The sequence below is a fragment of the Manacus candei genome, unplaced genomic scaffold, assembly GCF_025592945.1.
Source record: "Manacus candei isolate 608988 ecotype Guabito, Panama unplaced genomic scaffold, ASM2559294v1 h1tg000014l, whole genome shotgun sequence".
NCBI classification, from domain to species: domain Eukaryota; kingdom Metazoa; phylum Chordata; class Aves; order Passeriformes; family Pipridae; genus Manacus; species Manacus candei.
The window spans coordinates 887,806-909,942 of record NW_026138062.1 but is presented as its reverse complement, the minus strand read 5'-3'; the positions used below and the strand labels follow the sequence as shown (position 1 = coordinate 909,942).

Sequence of the window (22,137 nt, the reverse complement as noted above, 5' to 3'; positions counted from 1 at the left end):
GTGGTTCTGCTTATTGCCTGCCCATCACTTCCTCTTTCACAGAGGATCTCTAAACTTTTTCAGACCCTCTAGACGTATGATAGGATAGTTAAAAATTTGGCAGTGTTATGGATATCACCACTTTTAAACATGGACTACTCAGGGAAGTGGTGGAGACACCATCCCTGGAGGGTGTTCAGGAAACTACTGGACATGGCACTTAATGCTATGGTTTAGTTGACAACGTGGTATTCAAAGATTGGACTCGATGATTTCAGTCTTTTCCAACGTAACTGATTCTGTGATCTATAACTCATCAGAAGCATCACATTTGTACTCCCTGAAATCAGAGAGAACGTGACTTTCCAAGCAATCCCCACATAGTTGGGTTTATTTCTTCCGAGTCACCATCCATCATTCCGTGTTTTTTTACATGTACAGGGGACTAAAAGCTATTTATCGTCAGTTTTCGTTGACTTAAACACGACCCAACCCACCCATCCTCAGAGCTCCCCAACAGCCCCGACGCCTCCCGGCTGCCCGCTCTCGCCTCGGGGAGGGCGGGGCCTCGCCCGCTGTGGACCAATCAGCGCCAGGCAGTGCCCGGCCCCCGGGGCGGGACTGGCTCGGCGGACTGTCCATTGCGTGACGTCACCGCCGGGATGAGCGGGCATGCCGAGGTATGGCCGCGGGCTGTGTCTGGTCGGCTGGCCCTGCTGCCGGCGGGGTCCGCGTGCCTTTGTTCCCTTGGCATACGTGGGGTCTTGCAGCCTCGGCACCTGCCCTTACCTTCTGAGGAGCCCCTGGAGATGGGGAAGGCGGGGCGGGGTGGTTGTGCTACCGCCTCTGCCTTCCCCGCAGAGGCGCATCCATGACTGGTGGGCAGCTGAGGCCGCCTGGGCTGGTCCCCGCTGAGCAGCGGCCCGGGGGTCGGGAAGTGCAGCTGTGTTTGCTCTGCCCATCCCTGTGTACAGGCGCCACTACCATCCCCTTGTCTGGCATCTCCCACCACTTCAGCCGGGCAGAGGCTATGGGAGCAGCAGCTCGGCCAGGCCGCCGCCAACCTCCTGCCCCTCTGCGCAGTTCCCCCGTGGGAGCGCTGCCAGGGAGAGCCTTTGGGAAGCAGTGAAATGAAGCTGGGTTTCGTCCCAGCACCGGGGTGTTTGCCTTTTTGTTCTCAGAAGCTGCAGCAGGAACACGTATGCTCTGCTGTCCAGCTCCCTTTCATTCTGCAGAACATCAGCTGGTCCTGAGCAATTTGGTTCTGCTCCTCCTGTGCTGGCTGGGGTTTCTGCGCCCCCCTTGGATCTGACATTGTCTGCACCTGTGCTATCTCCTGTCCCTGGGGAGAGTTCAGTCCTTGACTATATGCAGGCTGCTCTTTTCACTGAGTGATTCCCACTGTGCAGTCTGGAGATGTTTGCTAACTGTGTCTTAATGTTGCATATTTTTGTGGTTTAGGCTGCTAGTTGGTTCTGAAAAAGCTAGACATAGATACATAGAGAAGGTAAGAATCGTTTCAATTTATGCTTTGAAGCTAGGGATGCTTCATTTTCTAATGCAGCACATAAGGTGTTGAGTCATAAAGTGACTTGCCCATTTTTGTATGGAAAATCTTTGAATCTTTGAGTAATGTAAACTTACTCATTTAGTACTCTTAAATGGAAGAAATATAAGCAGGCTTGCAATTTTTGTTTATTTCTTGTCTGATTTTAGTTCATCATAATGTGTGGACTTGGAACATGCTTCCTTTTTTTTTTTAATAATATTGGGGTTTGTTTCATTTCTAGGTTAAAGTGAAAATACCTTTTGGAAACAAATATCTTGATGCTATCTTCTCTGTCCCAGAGAAGAAATCAACATATGGAGTGATTCTTACCCATGGAGCTGGAGGAGATATGAATTTCCCTCACTTACTGTCTTTGGCAACCTATCTGGCATCCCGTGGAGTTCTGTGCCTGCGGTTTACTTGTAAAGGTCTTAATGTTGCTTATAGGACTAAGGCTTTCAAAACAGTTGTGGTAAGAAGTGACCAAATTCTGCCAAAGCTTAGATCTATTGGTGTTGTCTTCCAGGTTTCTGAAATTACGGCCAGGCATTAGTCAAGCAACAGCAGGAAAATTAGAACCAATGATTAGCGAAATGGAGCTATCTGTATACAGAAACAGCAGAAGCAATTCTTACGTGGGCAATAGCTGGAACAGCTGCCACAAATATGTGGGTTGGAGTTCAGGGAGAGAGAGTAAAGCTTGAGAAAAAGCAAGGGTGCTTCCTGGCAAAATTTGCAGCTTGAAAAAGAACTCAAGTGTTTGGGATGGAAGCAAGAGGTAGGTGTTCTGGGAGGGCTTGGTGAGGGGTGGGGGATTAAGAGAAACAGCTTTAAAAGTAGTTTTGAGAGAAAGAAGTTGATCTGGGAGTTGTGCTGGGTCTCTGAGGCTTGGAAGCTGGAGAAGCAGATTTTGGGAAAGAGTAGGGGACTGGGTCATGGCAGGATTTGAAGCAAGAGAGATTGGAATTAGCGTATGAGAGCCCTGATATCTAAGTAATCTTTGATTTCAAAATCAGTTTAACCTCTTATATGCATGTGTTTATCTCTTTCTGCTGCTGGTACATTGTTAAAGATGCTCTCATGTAGTTAAGTTTTGTTAAAATAAGGAAGCTTTTGTTGCAATAGAATCAGTTTAGATAATCCTCCTCTTCTGGAGCATGTAGGATGGAACGGAAGTTTTTTCCTGATTATTTTGTGACTTTTAGTGGGACATGGGAAGCACTTTTCCTTGAGCATGAGGCAGTTTTGTAGGGGAACAAATTCCAATTTTTAAGGAACTAATTTGTATGTCATTGGGATTATATGTACATTTACTTAAAGTCAGACTTTTCTCTCTTTAATGTGGATCTGTTCTACATTCTTTTTGGAAGAAGCACAATGTTGTTAGTGAGTTTATGTTAATAGGCTGCTGTGTAAAGGTAATTTAAAGGCCTCTGCTAAGATAGCATCTGATTAGTTATCTCCTAAAAACTGTAAAAGTTGTTGCTGAATTTTATCTTTTCTGTCAGACTTAAATGATCGTGTCTCAAACGTGTAATTGGAAATACATGATCTGAATGAAGGGCATTTTTGGTAACTTATTTTTCCTTTTGATGGGCCAAGGGTGTGCATGGCCTCTGTTACTACACTAAGTTAATACACAGTAATCACTCGTGTTTTGGTAACTTGATAGGGCACCTGATATTTTAGACTTGCTGAGAGCTAATGTGAAATCGATTATGTTTATGTCGCTGCTGCAAAATGTTATGAAACCATTTGTGTGAAAAAACCAAGAGAGCAACTTGTATGTATCTGTTTTTTGTTTAATCTGAAGTGCTAAAAGAGCTTCCCATTTTGTATTTAGTAGCTACAAACAGAAGAAATCTCCAGCTTCCCAGCTGTCGTAATTCTGACTTGTAATACTTCTCTTTATCTTATTTGTTTAGGAATACTTAAAACTTTCTGATGATTATAAACTTTATGGCGTCTTCCTTGCAGGTATTGTTTTTATTATCAATATTTTTCTCTCTTATACTGTCTCCAGTAATAGCAGTCTGTAACTATTCCAAGTCTATCCCACTTTGTTGAGAAGTGAACAAACAGATGTGGATGACAGGTTTCAGTCTGATGTTGGAACAAGCTGAATAACCTCCCAGTAGTGGGTTAGCTGGGGAGAGCTGACAGTTTAATGCTCTGTAACCTTCATTAGTGGATCAGCAGCCCCCTGCCTGCCATGGGAACATGGGTGCCAAGCCCACTTACAGATCTGCATTTGGGGGTCTTCCCCTGGAGCTGAATGTGACCAGCCCTGGAGCTGGTGGGTGTGCAGGGCATGTGTGCAGTTGGCTTGAGCAGCACTGCTGCTCACGTCACCAGTGGGAACATTCAGCCTGCTGCTTCCGTCAGATTCTCGAGAGCATGGCTGTCTAGATCTATTCACCTTCCTCACTATGCCACAGATCTTGCTGTAGAGGTGGAAGGAAAGAGCAACAGATTGCATTTTCCAAGTACTTTGAGAGAAAACTTACTTATCACTTAAAAGTGACAGGGCATGAGTTTTTTGATAATCCATGTGTACTTTTTAACTGCAGGTCTTGAAGAATTCTAGTTACTGGTAAATGGAAAACAGTTTTCCCAAAACATGTTTTGGTAGTTAAAACCTAGTGAAAGATAAAATAAAAAAAAGCTATATTATGTGAAAAGGGCAGTAGATGGGGTGATTAGGAATAACTTGATATGGGAAATTCTAAATGTTCTCTGACTAAGTGCAACAAAATCTGTGCTGATGCAAGTTAATCCCACTGGAATCAGCCACTTGTAACACTCAATTACAGAGCATTGTCAGCTCATATGCCTTGTCTTTGAGGAGATGCTTTGATATTTCCCTGCTGTTACTGACTGACCTCGTGCTACAAGTTCACACTTTATCTTTTTTCCCCCTTCTACTTTTACTTCTAGGTTGAAGTTTGAGGTGTGCATAAACACTTGCTGGTTTGGTTTTGGGAGTAAGGTGCATAGAACTTTGTTTTAACTTGAGCAGATTGGGGTTGCATGAAAAGAATTATGTAAGATTATATAATGGCTATCTCAAATTTCAAGGCTCTAGAGCATAGGACCTATCCCTCTCTTCCCCCTGCCCCGGGATGGGCTGTATCCTTCCAGTATTGCAAAGGATCCTTCTTCATTTATCTTTTCTTTTTCCCTTCTTTTTTAAATGGTTACATGAAATCATAATATAATTAGACAACTATTTTAGCAGAAAATGTTGAAATTAAGGTTAATATTTTTCATGGAATAAAAGAATAAAAGCATCACTAGCATTTCATACTGCTGGTACACTGATATACACTCAGTTGGATTGTTTTTAGGAGTGGTTTACTCAAGCAGAATGCAAATGAGGTGACAGCAGATATACTTTTTTCCTTTATTTGTACATGGGAGAAAGGCCGTTCCATGGGCTCACGAGCTGCTGCCTCTCTGATACGTCAGCTTAGCCAGAATGATGATGATGGTGATGACTTCATTCGAGGTCTCATATGTTTATCTTACCCATTGCATCGACCAAAACTTCAGTCCAAGCTCCGGGATGAAGATTTATTATTTATCAGCTGTCCAGTGCTATTTGTCTCAGGATCAGCAGATGAGATGTGTGAAAAAGTGAGTACCCTTGTAAATCCTGCCATGAAAAGGCAATCTGGAGGAGTACAAATGAGCCAGAGTGACATCTGTATGGTGCACCTGATTACAGCCTTCTCTAAATATAGGTCTTCTGAAGGAAGCCTTGGGTGGACTTTGCTGGACATAAGGAAGCCTGGTAGTGCTTTCCTTTGCTGCTTAAAACCATTGGATCACGCTCGATCTTCCACTTTAGCTAACTCACCTTTGGGCCACTGCAATACCGCAGATTTAAGTGGTTTTTATTGTACAAATTAAAAGCGGCCTGTGGAAGGAGTGAGTTGCTATTTTGTTTTAACTATTTCAGGTTACAAAACATATATGCTGTACTGCACTACCAATTTCATATTTGCCACGTTTTCATGACAAATTCTTCTAGCAAAGCAGTTCTGGCTCACAAATCAGGCTTCTGTAGCAGAAAGTGATATTTTTGTAGAGATGAAGAGCAGGTGTGCAGAGGTGAGCACACAGTGGTTTTCGGCCTCATTTTCCTGCAAACAAGTATCTGTTGTTCTTGAACAGGTCAGCTTGATTTTGGGAGTGTGTCCAACTGGCATTTTCCATGCCTGGACAGCTTTTAAGGAGTCATAGTGCATTTGAGAGGAGTTGTCACCAAAATAAGTCCGGCTAGCAACCGGCAGATCCCTGGAGTGCCCTCTTAATGCAGAAATCTTTAAGAGTTTCTGAACTGGTTCTTAGATCTGGTTGCTGAGAAAGTGCAACAGCATCAAAGCCAGTCCCTAAGGAATCATATTGCTGTTCAGCCCTATAGACAAATCTGACTTAGAAAGTTCTATCTTTATTGCTAGCACTACCCTCTGACAGTAGAAGTGGATTCCTTTGTCAGTGTGGGGAAGGTGCCTGCACAGGGTTTGTGACCTTTTCAGTTTTTGAAGTTTTAATTTGCTGCTATTCTGTGTTTGAGTGAGGGCAGACCTTTGAGCAGATCCCATTGCTGAGCACAGCATTCATATCCTGAATACAGAATACATCCCATTTTCCTATCAAGGTGTTTTTCATGTGCACACAAATCCATTTTGTTTTTAAGAGCTGCCTATGAGGCGTTACACAGGCAAAATGAGAGACATCTAGGAGTTGCAGTTTGTAGCAGCTGATTCTCTAACTTTTTAATTCTTATTTTCTCCATAGCAATTGCTAGAAGGTGTGGCAAGCAAAATGAAAGCCCCCAAGAAAATCCATTGGATTGATAAAGCTAACCATGGGATGGCAGTCAAAGGACGAACAACAGATGATGTCATGGAAGAAATAAATGCACAAGTTTTTTCATGGCTTAAAGAGAATGTTGAACTGGAGCACAAATAATTTGCAGTGTTTAAGCAGTTTCTTCATATAGTTTTTCCTAAATATGGCAAATTAAGAGTTTGTTATTTTTGAGAGGCATATTTTTTAAAACAGATCTTTTCACAGGTCTCAGTGCAAATGCAAATAAAGCTTTGTATGAATCAAAAAAATATGCAAAACAATAAAGAACTTCTTGAAGGACAGAAAATATTTAGTATCATGGCAGCATTTTTTTCTGTGTTTCTGTGCAATTAACCATATACAACACTTAGTAATGAGAGCACTAAGTAAATGCTTTTGACTATTATTTGAAGTAATATACTGGAAAAAAATCTACTTGGACAGCATATCTTTAGGTACCTTCAATTTCTGAGTACATCATTGATGCTGTACTTGCTTGCAATTAAAACCTACTGATTTGTAGAATTCTACCAGCACATCCCCTGAGGCTGGCGAGCCTGGTGTACTACCCTGCCTTGGTCCCACATCCTCCACTCCCAGGTGCTGAGAGGAGTCTCTCATGGTTTACAGTGTCGCCACCTCAGGGAGCCAGACTGTGGGCCTGCGTGGGGAGGAGGAGGTAATGCAGGCACAGCTGGGCAGTGGATCAAAGAATGTGGGTTACAGTTTTGAACAGTCTCCTCCAGACGCGTCCTTTGTGTAAAGGACTGATCACAGAGGCCCTCTAATAAATACTGATGAACAACAAATTGTGTTTATAAGAAAGGAGGAGCTCCTGGAGCAGGAAGCGGTTCTGCTTCCAGTGTGACCTGCTGCACAAGACTTCTCTCTGGAGGACTCTAAAGAGGCAGGCCAGGGTCTGGACCTCATTACCCATTAGCAAGGGGAACTCAAGTCCTTGTCTGAGCTCTGACATTGCACAGCAGATGAAACACTTCCTGTGTGCTGGCAGCTGTAGCCTTCCCCATTATGGGCTATAATTAACTTGCTGGTGTAACCAAAGCTTACAGCAATATATGAATTGTGTTTTTCCTTCAGGTTAACAAGATTTATTATGAACCCCACACCCCTAACTTTGAGAATACTGATTCTCTCAGAAGGATCAAGGTTATGGTCTGAAAAAGAAGCCTTTGGGTAGATATGTGTGTGGGGAGCAAATGTACAATTCTCATCTGCCCTTTTTTGCAGAACATACTTCTGAAAAGATTCAGTATAACAAGCATGAGTAAGAAGTATCTGGATCTCCAAGGTAACTCAGGACAGGAACACATAACTGATAACAAACATGTTTTTTATTAAAAAAAAATTATAAAAATGTGTTTGAACAAGATTCTGCCACCACCACATAATAAAAAGGAAATAGGAGGTACTTTGTTTTCTTCCATACCTTGATCATTATATGGTAAACTTCATAATATCCACTGACATTATCCACTGGCATATTAATTCAAATTTTTCTTCTTTCTTTAAGAAGACAGTCTGAATGTAGGCAAATACTGAAAAAATTAATTAATTCCTTTCTGTCAGAGTTCATCTTTGGCCTGCAGTCAAGAAAGAAGAAATGTGTTTCAGTTAACTGGAAGCTCAATTTTTCACTGTCTAGTCCTGCAAATACATCAAGAAACATTTCTAAGTTTGATAGGTGTTAATGGCTTGGCCTGTTAACTGATACCAGGGGCACTGAGCAGGCCTCTCCCAGGGAGGTTGACAAGAACTGAAGACACCTAGCACTTCATGTTTAACTCTGCATGTACCGTACCTTTTTTCGGTGGCAAGTACATGGGAAAAGGTCATCATCAGGCTGTGGCACCTTCTCCATTCCATCTCTGATTTTTGGCTCGCTCACTTGCAAGCTGGCATATTCCTAGTTTAAAAAAAATAAAGGTATTGTTAATTCATAAAGTTGTTAGATTGTATGTCTGGCCGTAAATACTGCACCAACTCAGCTGAGTAATTCTCTAAAAACTCTGGGGTACACAATCTGTTACTCCACACTGTGTCACAGGGTAAGCAGATACTTAACTGCAGAAGGGAGCCCCTTCGGGTGCCTCACTGGAGTTTCAGTACCTTGGTGCTAATGCACAGATATTTTCAGCTGTGGTTCACAGGGTGTGCATCTGATGTGGAATTCTTTGATCATTGTGGGCAACATATTCTTGCAGATTAGATCACGATTTATGGGATCTGACTGCTTCTCAAAGCATCACATCACCATAGTCTTAAATGGGGTTTCACAGGATATAATTGAATACGTTTGTAAACCAAATTAAGATTTTAATTGCTGATGTTTGCTTTGTGGCTTCAAGTATTGGGCTGGCCAATTTCCAGCAGCTCCGTTGCCCTGAATTCTTTCTTTGTGATTTCTATTTTTGTGCCAGTAGCCATTAAAAATATACTGACCTGGAAAAGTTTGAAGTAGTAACAAAAAATGTGGTCTCCCATGAGATGGTTTCTTGCAAATTCTTGTCCAGATTTTGCAATATTTTTTGCCTGTCAAAAAAAATAAAAGGTTTGTTTTGGTTTTTTATTATTCCCCAAAACTAATATTTATTTCAGGATGCCAGTGTTGGTTATGGAGTTAAGTATGATGTTGAGAGTTTAGGATAACTTAAATAAGTATTTTTAATTTAAATGTTAAGGCACTGTTATGAAAATGTTCTCAATTTTTTGCAAAGTTTAATTTCAAATTAAGGGCAGTATTACGTATTTTTCAAGTGTTTTTCTTATTTGTGGAGTTGAAAATAATTTTTAAGTTCTTCTAATAGGTTTTTTTGTTTGTTTTAAAGAAATGCAATTTTTGTTCTCTTCTAGAAACATTACTGAGCACTTCTAAATGTGTATTTACCTCTTCATCATGCTCTTTTGCCCACTGTAGTTTTTCTAGTAGATCGCTCAGGTCACTTTTAAATGGAATATAATGTTTCCACGGCTGCAGCTCATTATAAAAATGCTCATAGTATATGGAGTCTTGCTTTAGCACCACACTGTTTCCTGCTAGTAGATAAGGCAATCTGTATGCTGCCACTGTGCCATCAATATTAATTTGATATTTATACTGGAAAGAAAAGGACCATACGTTATTAACAAACACAAGATCCCAATGGCTTGGTTAGATTATATTATTCTGAGGGCACTGGTGTTACTGACTTGCCGATATTGAGACATGTAGGATTGGCTAGGCAAGCATCAATGTCTAAGTAGCTTTTATTATTTAGTTTGGAATTCATCACAGTGCAGGGTACACAGAGCTGCCCTCTTCATCAGTTAAGTTCTCCGGGAATTCTTAGACGCTCATCCTCTGATGTGAGGGTAGATGTGCCACTTCATCCACCGATTTTCCCACTATGTTAGTTATGTTAGTAGTCCTGATCGCTGAATCAGGAAAAAGAAATAAAAAGGAACTTGAAGTTATATAGATTACATAAGGTTCTATAGAACCTTTAGACGTAAATCAGACATTATCATCTTCAGTGTAAGAGCTACATAGCAGTTAATCTCCCTGGAGGGATGTCTATTCATGCTTGTTACTGGTGTTGTCCTGAAAAACTAAAAACCACTTTATTATCGATAATACATGCTAAGTTATTCGATAATGGGAAACATCGAGAACCTAGTTCTATGAAAAATGGTTAGTGACTTACCTTAAAAAAATCAAAAAATGAAATGTGCTTAACAATAGGGCCATAGAGGCTTTCATCATGTTTAAAGAAAAAAAAGTTTGTGAAAGCAGCATCTATGATCTCTGGATATTTTCTGCTGAGTTTTACAAGCTCAAGCCTCTCTTTGCGGCTGTCACGTCCTCTCCAGAATGCTGTGGTGTTCTTGTCTTCCCACGATGGGCCAGTGTTTGCTTGAACTGACATCATATCCAGACTGACTCTGGAGCAGAAAGAAGTGATTTAATAGGGAAGCCTGCTGGAAATATTTTTAAGTGCAATTACTTCAAAGAGTTCACAGTACCAACTAAGGAGGAAAGTAAGTCATGAGCACACCGTGATCTGTATTGTATCAGTATTTTGCAGCAATAAAAACAGATAACAAATGTTAAGTTCACAGATGTGTGGCATGACAGCATCAGTTCAACAACATGGCATAGGGAAAGAGTACCTGGCAATTGTCATGGAAAAAAGCAGGTAAAAGTGGATATGTTTTCAAAACAGGTGAAAGTGATGCAGGGTAAAGTAACTTGCTTAATACAGCATATTTCACTTCCTTAAAAACGTTGCTAAATTAAAACACATAAACTGGGAGGGCAGAAGGTAGCAAGTTTAGAGAAAGTCTTGATAATAAAAAAAGGAACCAGAACTAAATGCAGTGAAATGATAAACAGTTGCAAGATGGATCACAGAGATCTCTTAGAAGCTGGCTTGGCAGTATTTCAGGACAACAAGCCTAATTATGATCAGTAATCAACATGGGAGATGGTAGCTCCTAGTTCAAGAATTCTAGCCATGTTGGGATTTTAAAGGTACAGAAAAAAGGACTCTAACAAAATCAGGAAAAAAAAACAGCTGGCTAGTCATCAATATGTTCATGTGGGGAGAAACAAAGCAAACAAACCAAATAACTACCCTTGAAACATTCTAACTGCTATTGGTTTTGGTTTTTTAAATAAAACAGTGAACTATAATGTTAACATATTGATTACACAGTTATTGCCTACCTGCAGCATGCCATTGTCTCAATGAATAAATGGAAACAGTTAATACACTGTTAATATACATATCTCTATGGAAAATCATTCACTGTGAATTTTGTGGAAAGTTTAAGCAATTTCTTACCGTCCCATACTCTCCAAAACTGAGTCTGTTAAGTCATATGTTGGCATAACGATATCTTTTGACTCATTGGACCCACACCACGAGAAGATGGGGTGCAGGTTCTGTGGGGACTTCTTTTTCTCCAGAGGCCAGTCCCCCAAATTAACAAAAAATTCTACATCTGGCATTTTCACCTAAACAGAAGCAAATTAGGCACAAGTGCAATTTAACACAAAGCAGTATTCTTCTGCTGCCATCTTGCATTTTGAAAGCATGAGGAAAAAATAACCAGGTGTCTAATATACTTAATATACCTGTAATACATCATTAGACTTTAGAAACATGTTAGAAGTACTGAGACCACAGAGTAAAGCCTACAAGATAATATTTTTTTAAAAAAAGATTTGTACAAAGTCACAAAAATGCTCCCTTTTTAGAAGCTGGTTTCTTTACATAATTGGCCACACAATCTTTTTATCAGGCTAGCACTGGGACCTAGTAAGCAATTGTATAGTTCCAAGGTAAGGTGAACCACCTTGTTTCTATATGGGATATTGCTGTTGGGTGGTAAATTAGTTTTCTGTCACATCAGTGAACTGATTCACCTTGTGTCTGCAGGATGCCTAAATCCAATGGAGGAAACAGAAATGACCAGCTATGATGGGAAGACCACATTTAGTCAGAGCTGGGGTTAATTATTAAGCATAACACCCTCACTTATTTAAAATATTTTGTAGTATGAAACCATTGCTGAATCACTATCACAGCTAAAAAGCAAGCAAAATACTGTTGATGGCCAGGAAGCAGGATAGAGGGCATAATTTTGCAGCTACATGAAACTGTGATGCACCCCAATCTTAAGCATTGCATGGGGTTTGGGTATTTGCAAGTGAAGTAAGAAAAGGTACAAAGAAAGGCAGCTTTATACTTTTCTAATGAAAGGACCAGCTGCCTTGTGAAGAAAATCTGAAAACAGTAGGACAGTTCAGTCTGGAGAGCAAAAGGCAAAAGATGACATATGGCTGTGTTTTACAGAAACCTGAAGGTACCTATAATGTCAGTGTAGAACTCAGGTTGTATCTCAGTTCACTCTCTTAATTTTTTTAAAAAACATAAATCTCTACTACATCCCCCTCAGTTGCCTCTTTAAAAGCAAAAGAAGTTAATAATTTGGCAAATATAAAAACTCCCCTAAATGGTTGGAAGATATTCTTCTTTAACCCGACGACACAGGAAGAGGCAGATACCCAAAGCAGTACTTTTTGCCTTCAGTACACAGACGAACAGAAAAGGTTTCATTGTGTACTTTCCGTGGGAGTTGCTACACATTCTAATCCTCAGCACTAAACTTCATTAGCACAGTGCCATCTAATGGTTATGATGGGCACAAACCCATACAAATTGTATTTTATCTACATCTTCAATGGCAGAATCATTCAACAGGTTATATCTTCTTCTCCAACCAAAAGATGTATTGTCATTCAGTGACAATGTCTTGATAGAAATTTCCGAGAAGACAAACTGTGTCTTCTAGATCTGTAAACAGTTTCTGTCTCCAGAGTTAGCAATTTTTCTTCAATGTTCAGCCTAAATTCCATAGATGCAATTTAATTCCATTATTTCTACTGACTACTGACACCAAGAACAGTTTACTTTCATCTTCTGTGGAGCAACCTTTTAGATAATTAAAGGCTACATTGACATCTTCTCTTAGAAACTGTTAAACAATCTCCACTTAAATGATTTTTCATTTGTATGTCTAGTCATTCTTACCATTTTCCTGTGCAATCTTTCTTAAAGCATGACACTCAAAGGCAGACAGAGTAGCATAACCAATCCATTACTCATCCTGAGGATGGTTATTTTACCTTTCTTTCACGTGTTGTGTTAATATGTGTGGTTAGTTTTCACAACAGCATGCCACTGTTGACTCACATTACATTCGTGATACCTTAAACCTTCACGCTTTTCTGCAGAAAATTACCACTCCCTCCTTTTTAAATAGCTGTCATAACTATATCACTTATCCAGCCTTTGTGTAGTATCCTGCCCTTGGCACTTTATTTTATCCATTTTTCCATACAATGTCTCTTACTTGTGAAGAAAATTTAAAGTTATAATGCTGTACCATGAGGTGCTTGCAGGTTCTTTCGTTTTTGCTATCTGAAAATTCAATAAGCATATTCTCTAGTCCATTATTCAGTCAAAATATAACTAGTTATTCAATGGTGACTGAATATATGATAAATCTCTGAAAAGTATGTTTGTGACACCTTTCACATCTCTGGAAACAGTGGCAAAAGTTATTTAAGTAAGGCTTTCCAAGCAGGTTACATTAGTTTCTTCTAGGCAAAGAATTCCATGTTGTTCGTGAGAAACTTGTGAGACTTAACCCCAAAAGCCTAAAATGAAGACATCATACAGGGAAACTGTTACCTTGTTATAGAAAGAAATTAGAGTGCTATGACTTATATTTCATGATAAATCCATGTTGTTTCATACCAATTACCTTATCTTTCAGCTACTTATAATGTGTTTATTTTTATTAAATTTTGAAGAAAGGTTTTTAGGTGAACAACTCCATACTTTAGTAGTTCCTCTCTCTTCCTTCTCCCCTTTTTAAAAGGCCAGGCACTTTGCCTTTTTGTAGTCAAAACCAGATATTAAGTTGGCTATATTCATATTTCTCTCACTACTTATTTTATGTAAAAATCACATATTTGTGTGTGCTGAAACTTCAGCCCTGCTATATTCTGTCACTGTGTACATGTCAGGTTTTTTCCAAAGTTTCCCTAGGAAAGAGTCTTCATGGTGCTTTTTGCTTGTACAATCAAGGGAGTTTCCCCACACACCACCTGCTGGGCTTGTGGTACTCCTCCTCAACTGAATTTAATGAAGGATGATATACATGTCCTACTTTTTTTAAGTCATCTTGTAAAATGTACTAGCAAATTTTATATTAAATGCTACAAGATGATTTATTTTGTCTACAGAAAATAAAACCCAACACAACCTGTCCAGATTTATCAACTCACCTATAAAAGCCTGCTATTCAATTAACTTTTGTGATACTCTGATCAGATGGCATTCTAGAACATGCCATCTTCAAATAAAAAAAATCCATCTGACCTTTCCATTATTAATGAAAGAACAAGAGCTTTTTAACAGATACAGCAACAAATATGCAGAAGTGTATTTGTTAAGCCCAGGTTTCTATAAACCTGGCATATTGAGGCATACAGAATAAATGACTGTGCAGATATACTCACTTTTCTTGTCAAAGAAAGCAGTATGGCATCCATGAAAATTCTGAAGCCAACATGTTCCCCATATGTCTTTATATAAACCTGAAAATAAACAAAAGTTTTATTGGCCTGGTGTTTTCATTTCAGAGAATGGCTGCCACAATTTAGAGCTCTTCTAATTGCTTAGCAACTAATCAGACAGATTGTATGGCTGTACAGATTTACGAATCAGCTGGGAAGCTTTAGAAATCTCATCACAGAAAACTGACAAAAAAAAATTACAAGCTTTGCCTGCTTTTTAAAATATTCCAGGTCTGTTTCATGGAAACAGAGACTGGTTGCCTATTTCTGTTGTGTTCCATTGTACTCATTTCCCTATAAAACTCTACTGAAGTACAGTTCTGTTAAAAAGAATTGTAGCTCTGATCCTCAGTGGAACTAAAAGTGGTATTTCCTTACCTCAGAACTATGCACAATGTAATTTATTAATGCACTCCAAATTAGATGACTGTGATACTGCACAGCAATATTACTCAGCGAACAGGAAACTGAATTAGCATTTAGGAGACTTGGGTGTGTGCCCAGTACTCATATTGATTGCCTGGAAAGTAATTTGCCTTTGCTGTGTTGCAGTTGCTTCAGTTGCAATGTGGACAAGAAGCACTTATAAAGCAGGACAGATATTGCTGAGCTCATATACAAACTGCAAAGTATTCAAGGACAGAGAAGCAAGCAAAGAAGCTTTTACAACTGGGAACAACCAAACTGCCCAGCTGCATGATTTGCTACCAAGTTCCCAAAGGGACTTCAGATTATCCCATTCCGTACCTCGTTATCTCTGATGGTGTAGTGACACAAACTCTGTCTTTGTCCAAACCTCTGTGGAATTTCTTTTGCAATCTTATCTGGATCAACAGTGGGAAAATTTGCTAGGTCTCTTTGAATCTGTGGCATGGTTTGAGGGCAGTTCATCTCTTCCAGCCATGCACTGCTGTCCTCCTGAGGGCAGTCACAGTTTTCATGGTAAATAGGTCCTATCAGGAACACAATTATTATTTTTAAAAAATCATACTATTGACTTGTTGAGATCACAAAAGAGGGTCAGGCACTGAACATTCATTTCTTAGGGCCAAGCAGTCAGCAACTCTCCGAATGGACGTCTGAATTTTTTTTTTCATTTCAATGGAGTCATGTCAATCTACATCAGCTTCTGTGTGAGCCCTCTCCATGTATTTGCTAGGCAACAGCTTCACAGCATTTGCTTCTTTTTATTATTTTAAACAGTATGTGTAGGACACTTATAATGAATCCATAATTCCAATGGATTTGACAGTTCAGAAAAGTACTGAGGTCCCAAAGAATCCTATGCTTATCCAAGAAGACATTCTGGCACACAGTTTGTGAGAAAAAACTGTGATAGGAAATCTGTGTGTAATGCTGCCTCTTACCTTTTAAAACATATGGAGACTGTGCAACATGTTTATCTCCAGTTTTGACTTCTATCTTCAGGTTTTGGTAGCTTGCGTACATCCTGTATCTCACGAGGAAGGAACCATCTTTCCTGTCTAACACTTGCACACCAACCCGAGTGAACTGTTCATCAGGAGCAGTGATCTTCACCTGGAATGCATTTTCACCTGGTGACGAAGTGAACCTACCCGGAGAGTAAGTGGGAGCTTAATAAAAAAGCCAACACACAACAGATTTCTTAGTCCAACCCATTCCTTCTCAAGCCGACAGATTTCCAGTAACTTCACTGAGCCATGCTAGGCCTCTTTGAGTACATCCTAATGCTCACAAACAAGGTGGGATTTTTTCCAAAGAGAATTTTGTTAGGTTACCTAAAATGTCTCATGGTGTTGAAGCATAAGGCATCAAGAAGGTTTCACTCGGTCATGAACACACCTCTAAGAATCACTTGGTGCCCTATAGGTTGAACAGTGTTGGAAATATGGTCTTTGACTATATGGGAACAGAGCAGCTTTAAAAATCCAGCACAGCTCTTGATTAGTAGTAGCTCAAATATAAAATGATGGGAAGGTAGAGAGCATGTAGATAAATGGATATATCTTGGTGTCCTGTCCTGTAGGGACAGAGCAAGGGGCAATGGTTTTAAACTGAAAAAGAGTAGATTTGATTGGATATAAGTAAGAAATTGTTTACAATGAGGGTGATGAGACACAGAAATAGGTTGCCCAGAGAAGTTGTGGATGCCCCATAAGTAGAAGTGTTCAAGGTCAAGCTGGACAGAGCTTTGAGCTACCTGGTCTAGTAGAAGGTGTCCCTGCCCATGGCATAGGGGTTGGAATGAGGTGATCTTTAAAAGTCTCTTCTAACCCAAACCATTCCATGATTCTATATAAAAAAATACTAAAACAAGTTTCACTTTAGCAGCTTAATAAGTCTGTTATTTTACATTCAGATGCAAAATATTTTCAGATTACTTTATTTTCCAGGTATTATTTAAGGAAGTAAAGAATAAAGTTAAACATCTTAATCATTACAGTAGCTCATACAACGGGGAAAAAAAGAATACTAAAAATTCCATTGTCTCAGTAGGGAAAAAACATTACAGTGGGATCATGTAATTCAGTGTGTACTTATAATATTTTGGTAAAATTCACCATATACCAAACACAGAAAAATCTCCATAAAACCAAATACAGTAATCTGAAAAATCATCTGAAGTTATCACATATCACTGAGGTACGAACAAAGCTGGTGCAGTCAAAATGCTGCATCTGCCAACTTTCTTCCACCTTTCTTTCGTCCCTTTAAACATAGTCCAAAATATTTACTAGAGCCTCGGATAGAGAAAGAGGTGGTGGGACTAGCTGGACTAAGTTACTACTAAGTAGCTGGACTACAGCCCAACAGCCTGGTTACCTTAACTTGTCCAGACATACCAGGGAGCTGGCAGTTCAACGAAAGGCAGGAAATCTTTACTTTCCATGATAAACTGAACTGGCAGCTTCTAGACTGACACAAGCCATGGCGCATCTAATCTGGATGACTGGATGGAGCATTCCAAGCTCCTACCTGGGCTGTACAATAAGAGTTTCTTCCCTTTAGAAATGGGAAGCCATGACTGTCCTCTGAAAATCACAAAATCACAGAATACTTAGGGTTGGAAGGGGCCTCTGGAGACCATCTAGTCCAACCCCCCTTCTAAGACAGGGTCACCTACAGCAGGTGACATAGGAATGTGTCCAGGTGGGTTTGGAATGTCTCCAGAGAGGGAGACTCCACAGCCTCCCTGGGCAGCCTGTTCCAGTGCTCTGCCACCCTCAAGGTAAAGAAGTTCTTCCTCACGCTGAGGTGGAACTTCTTGTGTTTTAGTTTATGGCTATTGCTCCTCGTCTTATTTCATTCCTATGAAGTTTTATCTAATGGACTATGGAGTAATTAGTAAATGATTCTACTGATCTCATGCCTACACATGTAGGAGAAATACTGATGTTCCCAACAATGGAAACAAGCTGGATGCCTGAACATAATAAATTAAATGTATTTGTCACTGTTAAAGTTTTGACAAAGGAGAATAAATAATAAATTTTTGGTTGGACTAACATGTATGTTTTGCTGCTGAACATTTTCATCCTCTTATCTCATCCCCTGCAAATCGCGAAGTTATGTGATAATCATAGAAAAAAATAATTAGTTTTCACTAAGTGATATACAGAAAAAACTCACGTCGAGATCTTTCAGCCTGCCCTTTCCACAAGAAAACCCCCAAGCCTTCCGGACAGCCCCCAATGTCCCTGGAAAGCCGTCGCGCCCTCACCTCTGCCCCTCGGCGTCCACGGCCTGCACGTAGAAGTACCGTGCGGGGAGCGCCGCCTGGGCCCGCAGCCCGGGCCCCCACACCGCGCTGCGCTCGGCGCTCGGCGGCCCGGCCCCGCCCGCGGCCGCCGCCGCGGCTCCCAGGGCGAGGCACAGAGGCCACAGCATCGGCAGCGCTGCCCAGACGGGGGAACACCGCCGGAACCGGCCTCCTGCCCTCGCCGCGGCGCTGGGGAGTCCTGCCCTCGGCGCGGCTTCACGGGGCGGGGACAGGGGGGAAGGCGGGGCGGTGCCGCTGGAGCCGCAGGCTGGGCGGGAGGTGCCGCGGGAGCCCTCGCTGAAGGCATCTGGAAGCCGCGTGGAGACGTTCTTGTGTCACCCGCACTATGGGACCCTGCCTTGGCAGGGGGGTTGGACTAGATGATCTCCAGAGGTCCCTTCCAACTCTCACTGTGCCGTGGTTCTGTGATGTGTGGCAGCCAGTAGCTCAGGTCTAGGATTGTCCGCAGCGGAGGTGAAAGGGCACCTCATCAGTCCGCTGCCAATCGTCCAACACGCACCTTCCCTGATTCGATGGGCTTTAGTCTGTCAAGTAATCCAACCTCAGGTTGCAGAACGCTAGTGTCAGTGCCGTGCTTAACTACAAACACAACCATTCGGGCTGCAAAAGACCCCTGAGAACATGGAGTCCAACCGCTAACCCAGCACTGCCAACTCCACTGCTAAACCCTGTCCCTGAGCACCACATCCTACACACCTTTTAAATGTCTTCAGGGGTGGTGACTCAACCACTAACTTGGGCAGCCTGCTCCGCTGCTTCACCACCCTTTCCGTGGAGAAATTTTTACTAATATCCAGTCTAAACCTTTCCCTGGTGCAACCTGAAGCCATTTCCTCTCATCACTTGCTACTTGAAAAAAACAACATCTACCTCGCTACAATCTCCTTTCAGGTAGGTTGTATTCACACAAATGCTTTTGTCATTTAGCTGCAGAAGCCTTACAAAAATTAAGGCTTCTTCATGGGAGAACTCAAATCCCAAAAGATACTTTCAATTTTGCTCCTTTTTGCTTTTCTCTTGTTAAGGCAAACAATACAGGAAATTGAACCTCATCATCAAAGAGTCATGAATTTCAAAGAGATTTTGTTTTTTACATTTTGAAATACTGTATGTTTAGAGAAAAGCACACAAAAGTCATTTGCTTGGAGAAAATTGCAAGCTGAAAAATGATCAGTTGGTTTAATGAATGCAGTCTTTTCTAACCAAAAACTTCATTATGACATGACTTAAAAATTATCAAGCTCCAGCTTTTAAAAATATAGTTTTTGCCCCATGATGTTCCCATTGACATGATTTTTCAGGACATTCAGTTAGAAGATTTGCAATTTCCAGCCTAAAAATTCACACAGGCCCTATTTTATATCCATGACCCTTTAGCTCTTCTTTCCCCATCTTTACCTCTGCTGATGTGTTATACAGGCAGAAATCATACTCAACTTGTATTTTGCTGTACCAGAGAAGCCAGTCCCCTCTAGTGGAAAAGAACTTTAAATATGTTTTTATTTAAAAAGAAATTTGATAGCTGTAGAATTCACAGAACATCCTTCTTCCTAGCAGGGTGGCACTGACATGTTAAAAAGAACACAGCAGTGATGAAGCAAGGGTGACACACTTCCACCCTCCTGATGTTCTCTCCTCCAGCTTTTCTCCTCCACAGAAGTGCAGCTCAGGGAATCCATGCAGAGATCTGACACTATTTGTCAGCACCCAAACAAGTTGTAAGATAAATCATGCAACCTAATTTTAGTCCTGGCTGGCAAAGCCAACGTTGCTGCTACCCTAATGTCTATAATTTGGCTCAGATAAAAATGCTTTGGAGGGAGAATCATTTAATTACATCAAAGGCTGTTGGCTGACTAAGGCTCAACAGGCTTCCAGCTGGCAAAGGCATAAGGGCTGCTCTCCATTACAATAGGCATGTTGCCTCAGGATGAAGCCATGTAAAATACTGAAAACTTGTGTCCAGGGTGTTAAAGAATACATTCAGTGCAGGTAGCTCGGTGTGCAGCTGCAGTGCCAGCTGCAGGTTGAGCTCTGGGGCTGCAGAAGCCCCAGCCCGAGGCAAGGGGCTGTGAACTGTTGACCTTTTGCCTAACAAAGGGCACTGGACCTGTGGCCCATCCAGGGGACCAGACACTCAGCGACAGGGCAGGAGCCAACGACCCCCAGACTTGCCCTTCCTTAGACTATGAGGGTCTAAAAGCCCAGGGGTGTCTTTGTTCAGGGTCCCTCCTCGGAGACACCATCAACTAGCTGTTATTTTCTTATTTAGTTATTGCACCAAGATTAAATTATTTTAAGGATCTGGATGTCTGAGACTGCACTATGGGAAACCTGGGGTCAAGCTTGTGAGGAAACCTGGTCTGACTGTGAGTGTGGGGGGTGTAGCTGTGAAGGGGCCTCAGTCCCTCGAGTCTGACTGCCAGAGTGCCAGAGTGGTTGGACAGGGAAGTTTCCTTAACACAGGGGATGGCAAACTTGGCTGTACCCACAACTTCTTTCTAGATGACTTTTGCAACTTTTCTCTGCCTAACAACAAGAACTATCAAATAACTCTAGCATTTGAGAAGACATTTATATTTCTCATTATCTGCAGCACTTCTCACATAAACTACTGCTGGGAGTAGGGGCTCTGTGGGCTGAGAGCACTGTGTTGTAATCGCTGGCAGTGAATCTTCAGCAGTACACCATATAACTTTTTTTATTTAAAATTTTGTAACTACTTTGTTATAAAATCAATCAATTAATATCATGATTTCAGATATTTAAAAACAAACGAATTTTAAATAACAGTGGCGGTACCAGAACAGCTCCAGTTGTATCTTCAGTGTCATTGTGTTTGTTCATGTTGAAATTATGCTGGGTGAAGGATGCGATGAAAAATATTTTCAGCAGTTCTAGACACTTACCTAAAATAGACTTCTGTTCCTTCATACACTTTTCCGGAAGCATTTTTGTTACATGTACTGTTACTACTGTCAGGGGAAACCAAGAGAAACCTGGTGCAAATAAAAGGTCCAGATGTCAGTCCCCTGTTCTCACTATTATGCTCCTACACCTTTCCTATGCTCAGCAGGAAGATGTAGCCAAGTTAGAAGCGTGGCCCCAAAGCTGAGCCAAGACTTGTGTTGAGCCTGACCTACAATATCCTACTTTCACATAAGAGGTTGGGGCAGCAGGGACTAGTGTCCCAGACACCCCCTGAGCCATTTGGGGCAGGCAGGTGCCAGCAGGTGCAGGTACCTGGAGCACCCACATCCCAAAGGGATGTAGTGATGGCATGGGGTGACCCCACGCTGCCCAGGGAGCAGTTCCAGTGGCTGTTGGGGCCAGAGCTGGGAGGCTTTGCTGAGCACATGCAGCACTCTGGGTGGCAGTGGCGATGAACTGTTTGCATCAGGGTTTCATTAGCCAACACCACTTTGCTTTTTCACAGAATCACAGAATGGGCCAGTTTGGAAGGGAGGACATTGGGTTATCTAGTCCAATCTCCCTGCTCAGGCAGGGTCATCCCAGAGCACATGGCACAGGATTATATCCAGATGGTTCTTGAGTATCTCCAGTAGGGGAGACTCCACAACCTCTCTGAGCAATCTGTTCCAGTGCACAGTCACTTGAACAGTAGAACTTCCTGTGCATCAGTTTCTGCCCACTCACTGCCTCTTGAGCTACTGCTTGGCACCACCGAAAAGAGCCTGGATCCATCCTCGTGGCACCCTCCCTTCAGATACTTATAGACACTGATGAGATCCCCTCTCAGACATCACTTCCCGAGGCTGAACAGGCCCGGCACCCTCAGGCTTTGTGTTTCCCGCTTTGTGCCTACTCCCAACGCCAGACCCC

The 22,137-nt window shown here is 41.5% G+C and overlaps 2 protein-coding genes across 2 annotated transcripts; one reads left to right on the top strand and one right to left on the bottom strand.

Annotated features, from left to right (window-relative positions):
* The first annotated feature begins 589 nt into the window (after positions 1-589).
* Positions 590-6,694, top strand: TEX30 (testis expressed 30). Its single transcript, XM_051780676.1, has 5 exons — positions 590-659; positions 1,770-2,000; positions 3,454-3,505; positions 4,953-5,164; positions 6,332-6,694. The coding sequence occupies exons 1-5, from the start codon at positions 642-644 to the stop codon at positions 6,503-6,505; spliced, it is 687 nt and encodes a 228-aa protein (XP_051636636.1). The 5' UTR covers positions 590-641; the 3' UTR covers positions 6,506-6,694.
* A 1,224-nt stretch (positions 6,695-7,918) lies between these two features.
* On the bottom strand, positions 7,919-22,125 carry POGLUT2 (protein O-glucosyltransferase 2). The gene is made up of 11 exons (XM_051780682.1): positions 21,944-22,125; positions 21,204-21,293; positions 15,899-16,104; positions 15,279-15,484; positions 14,475-14,552; positions 11,227-11,399; positions 10,087-10,324; positions 9,291-9,500; positions 8,846-8,935; positions 8,205-8,309; positions 7,919-7,986 (listed from the first exon to the last, which is right to left on the bottom strand). The coding sequence occupies exons 1-11, from the start codon at positions 21,997-21,999 to the stop codon at positions 7,969-7,971; spliced, it is 1,470 nt and encodes a 489-aa protein (XP_051636642.1). The 5' UTR covers positions 22,000-22,125; the 3' UTR covers positions 7,919-7,968.
* Positions 22,126-22,137: the final 12 nt, after the last annotated feature.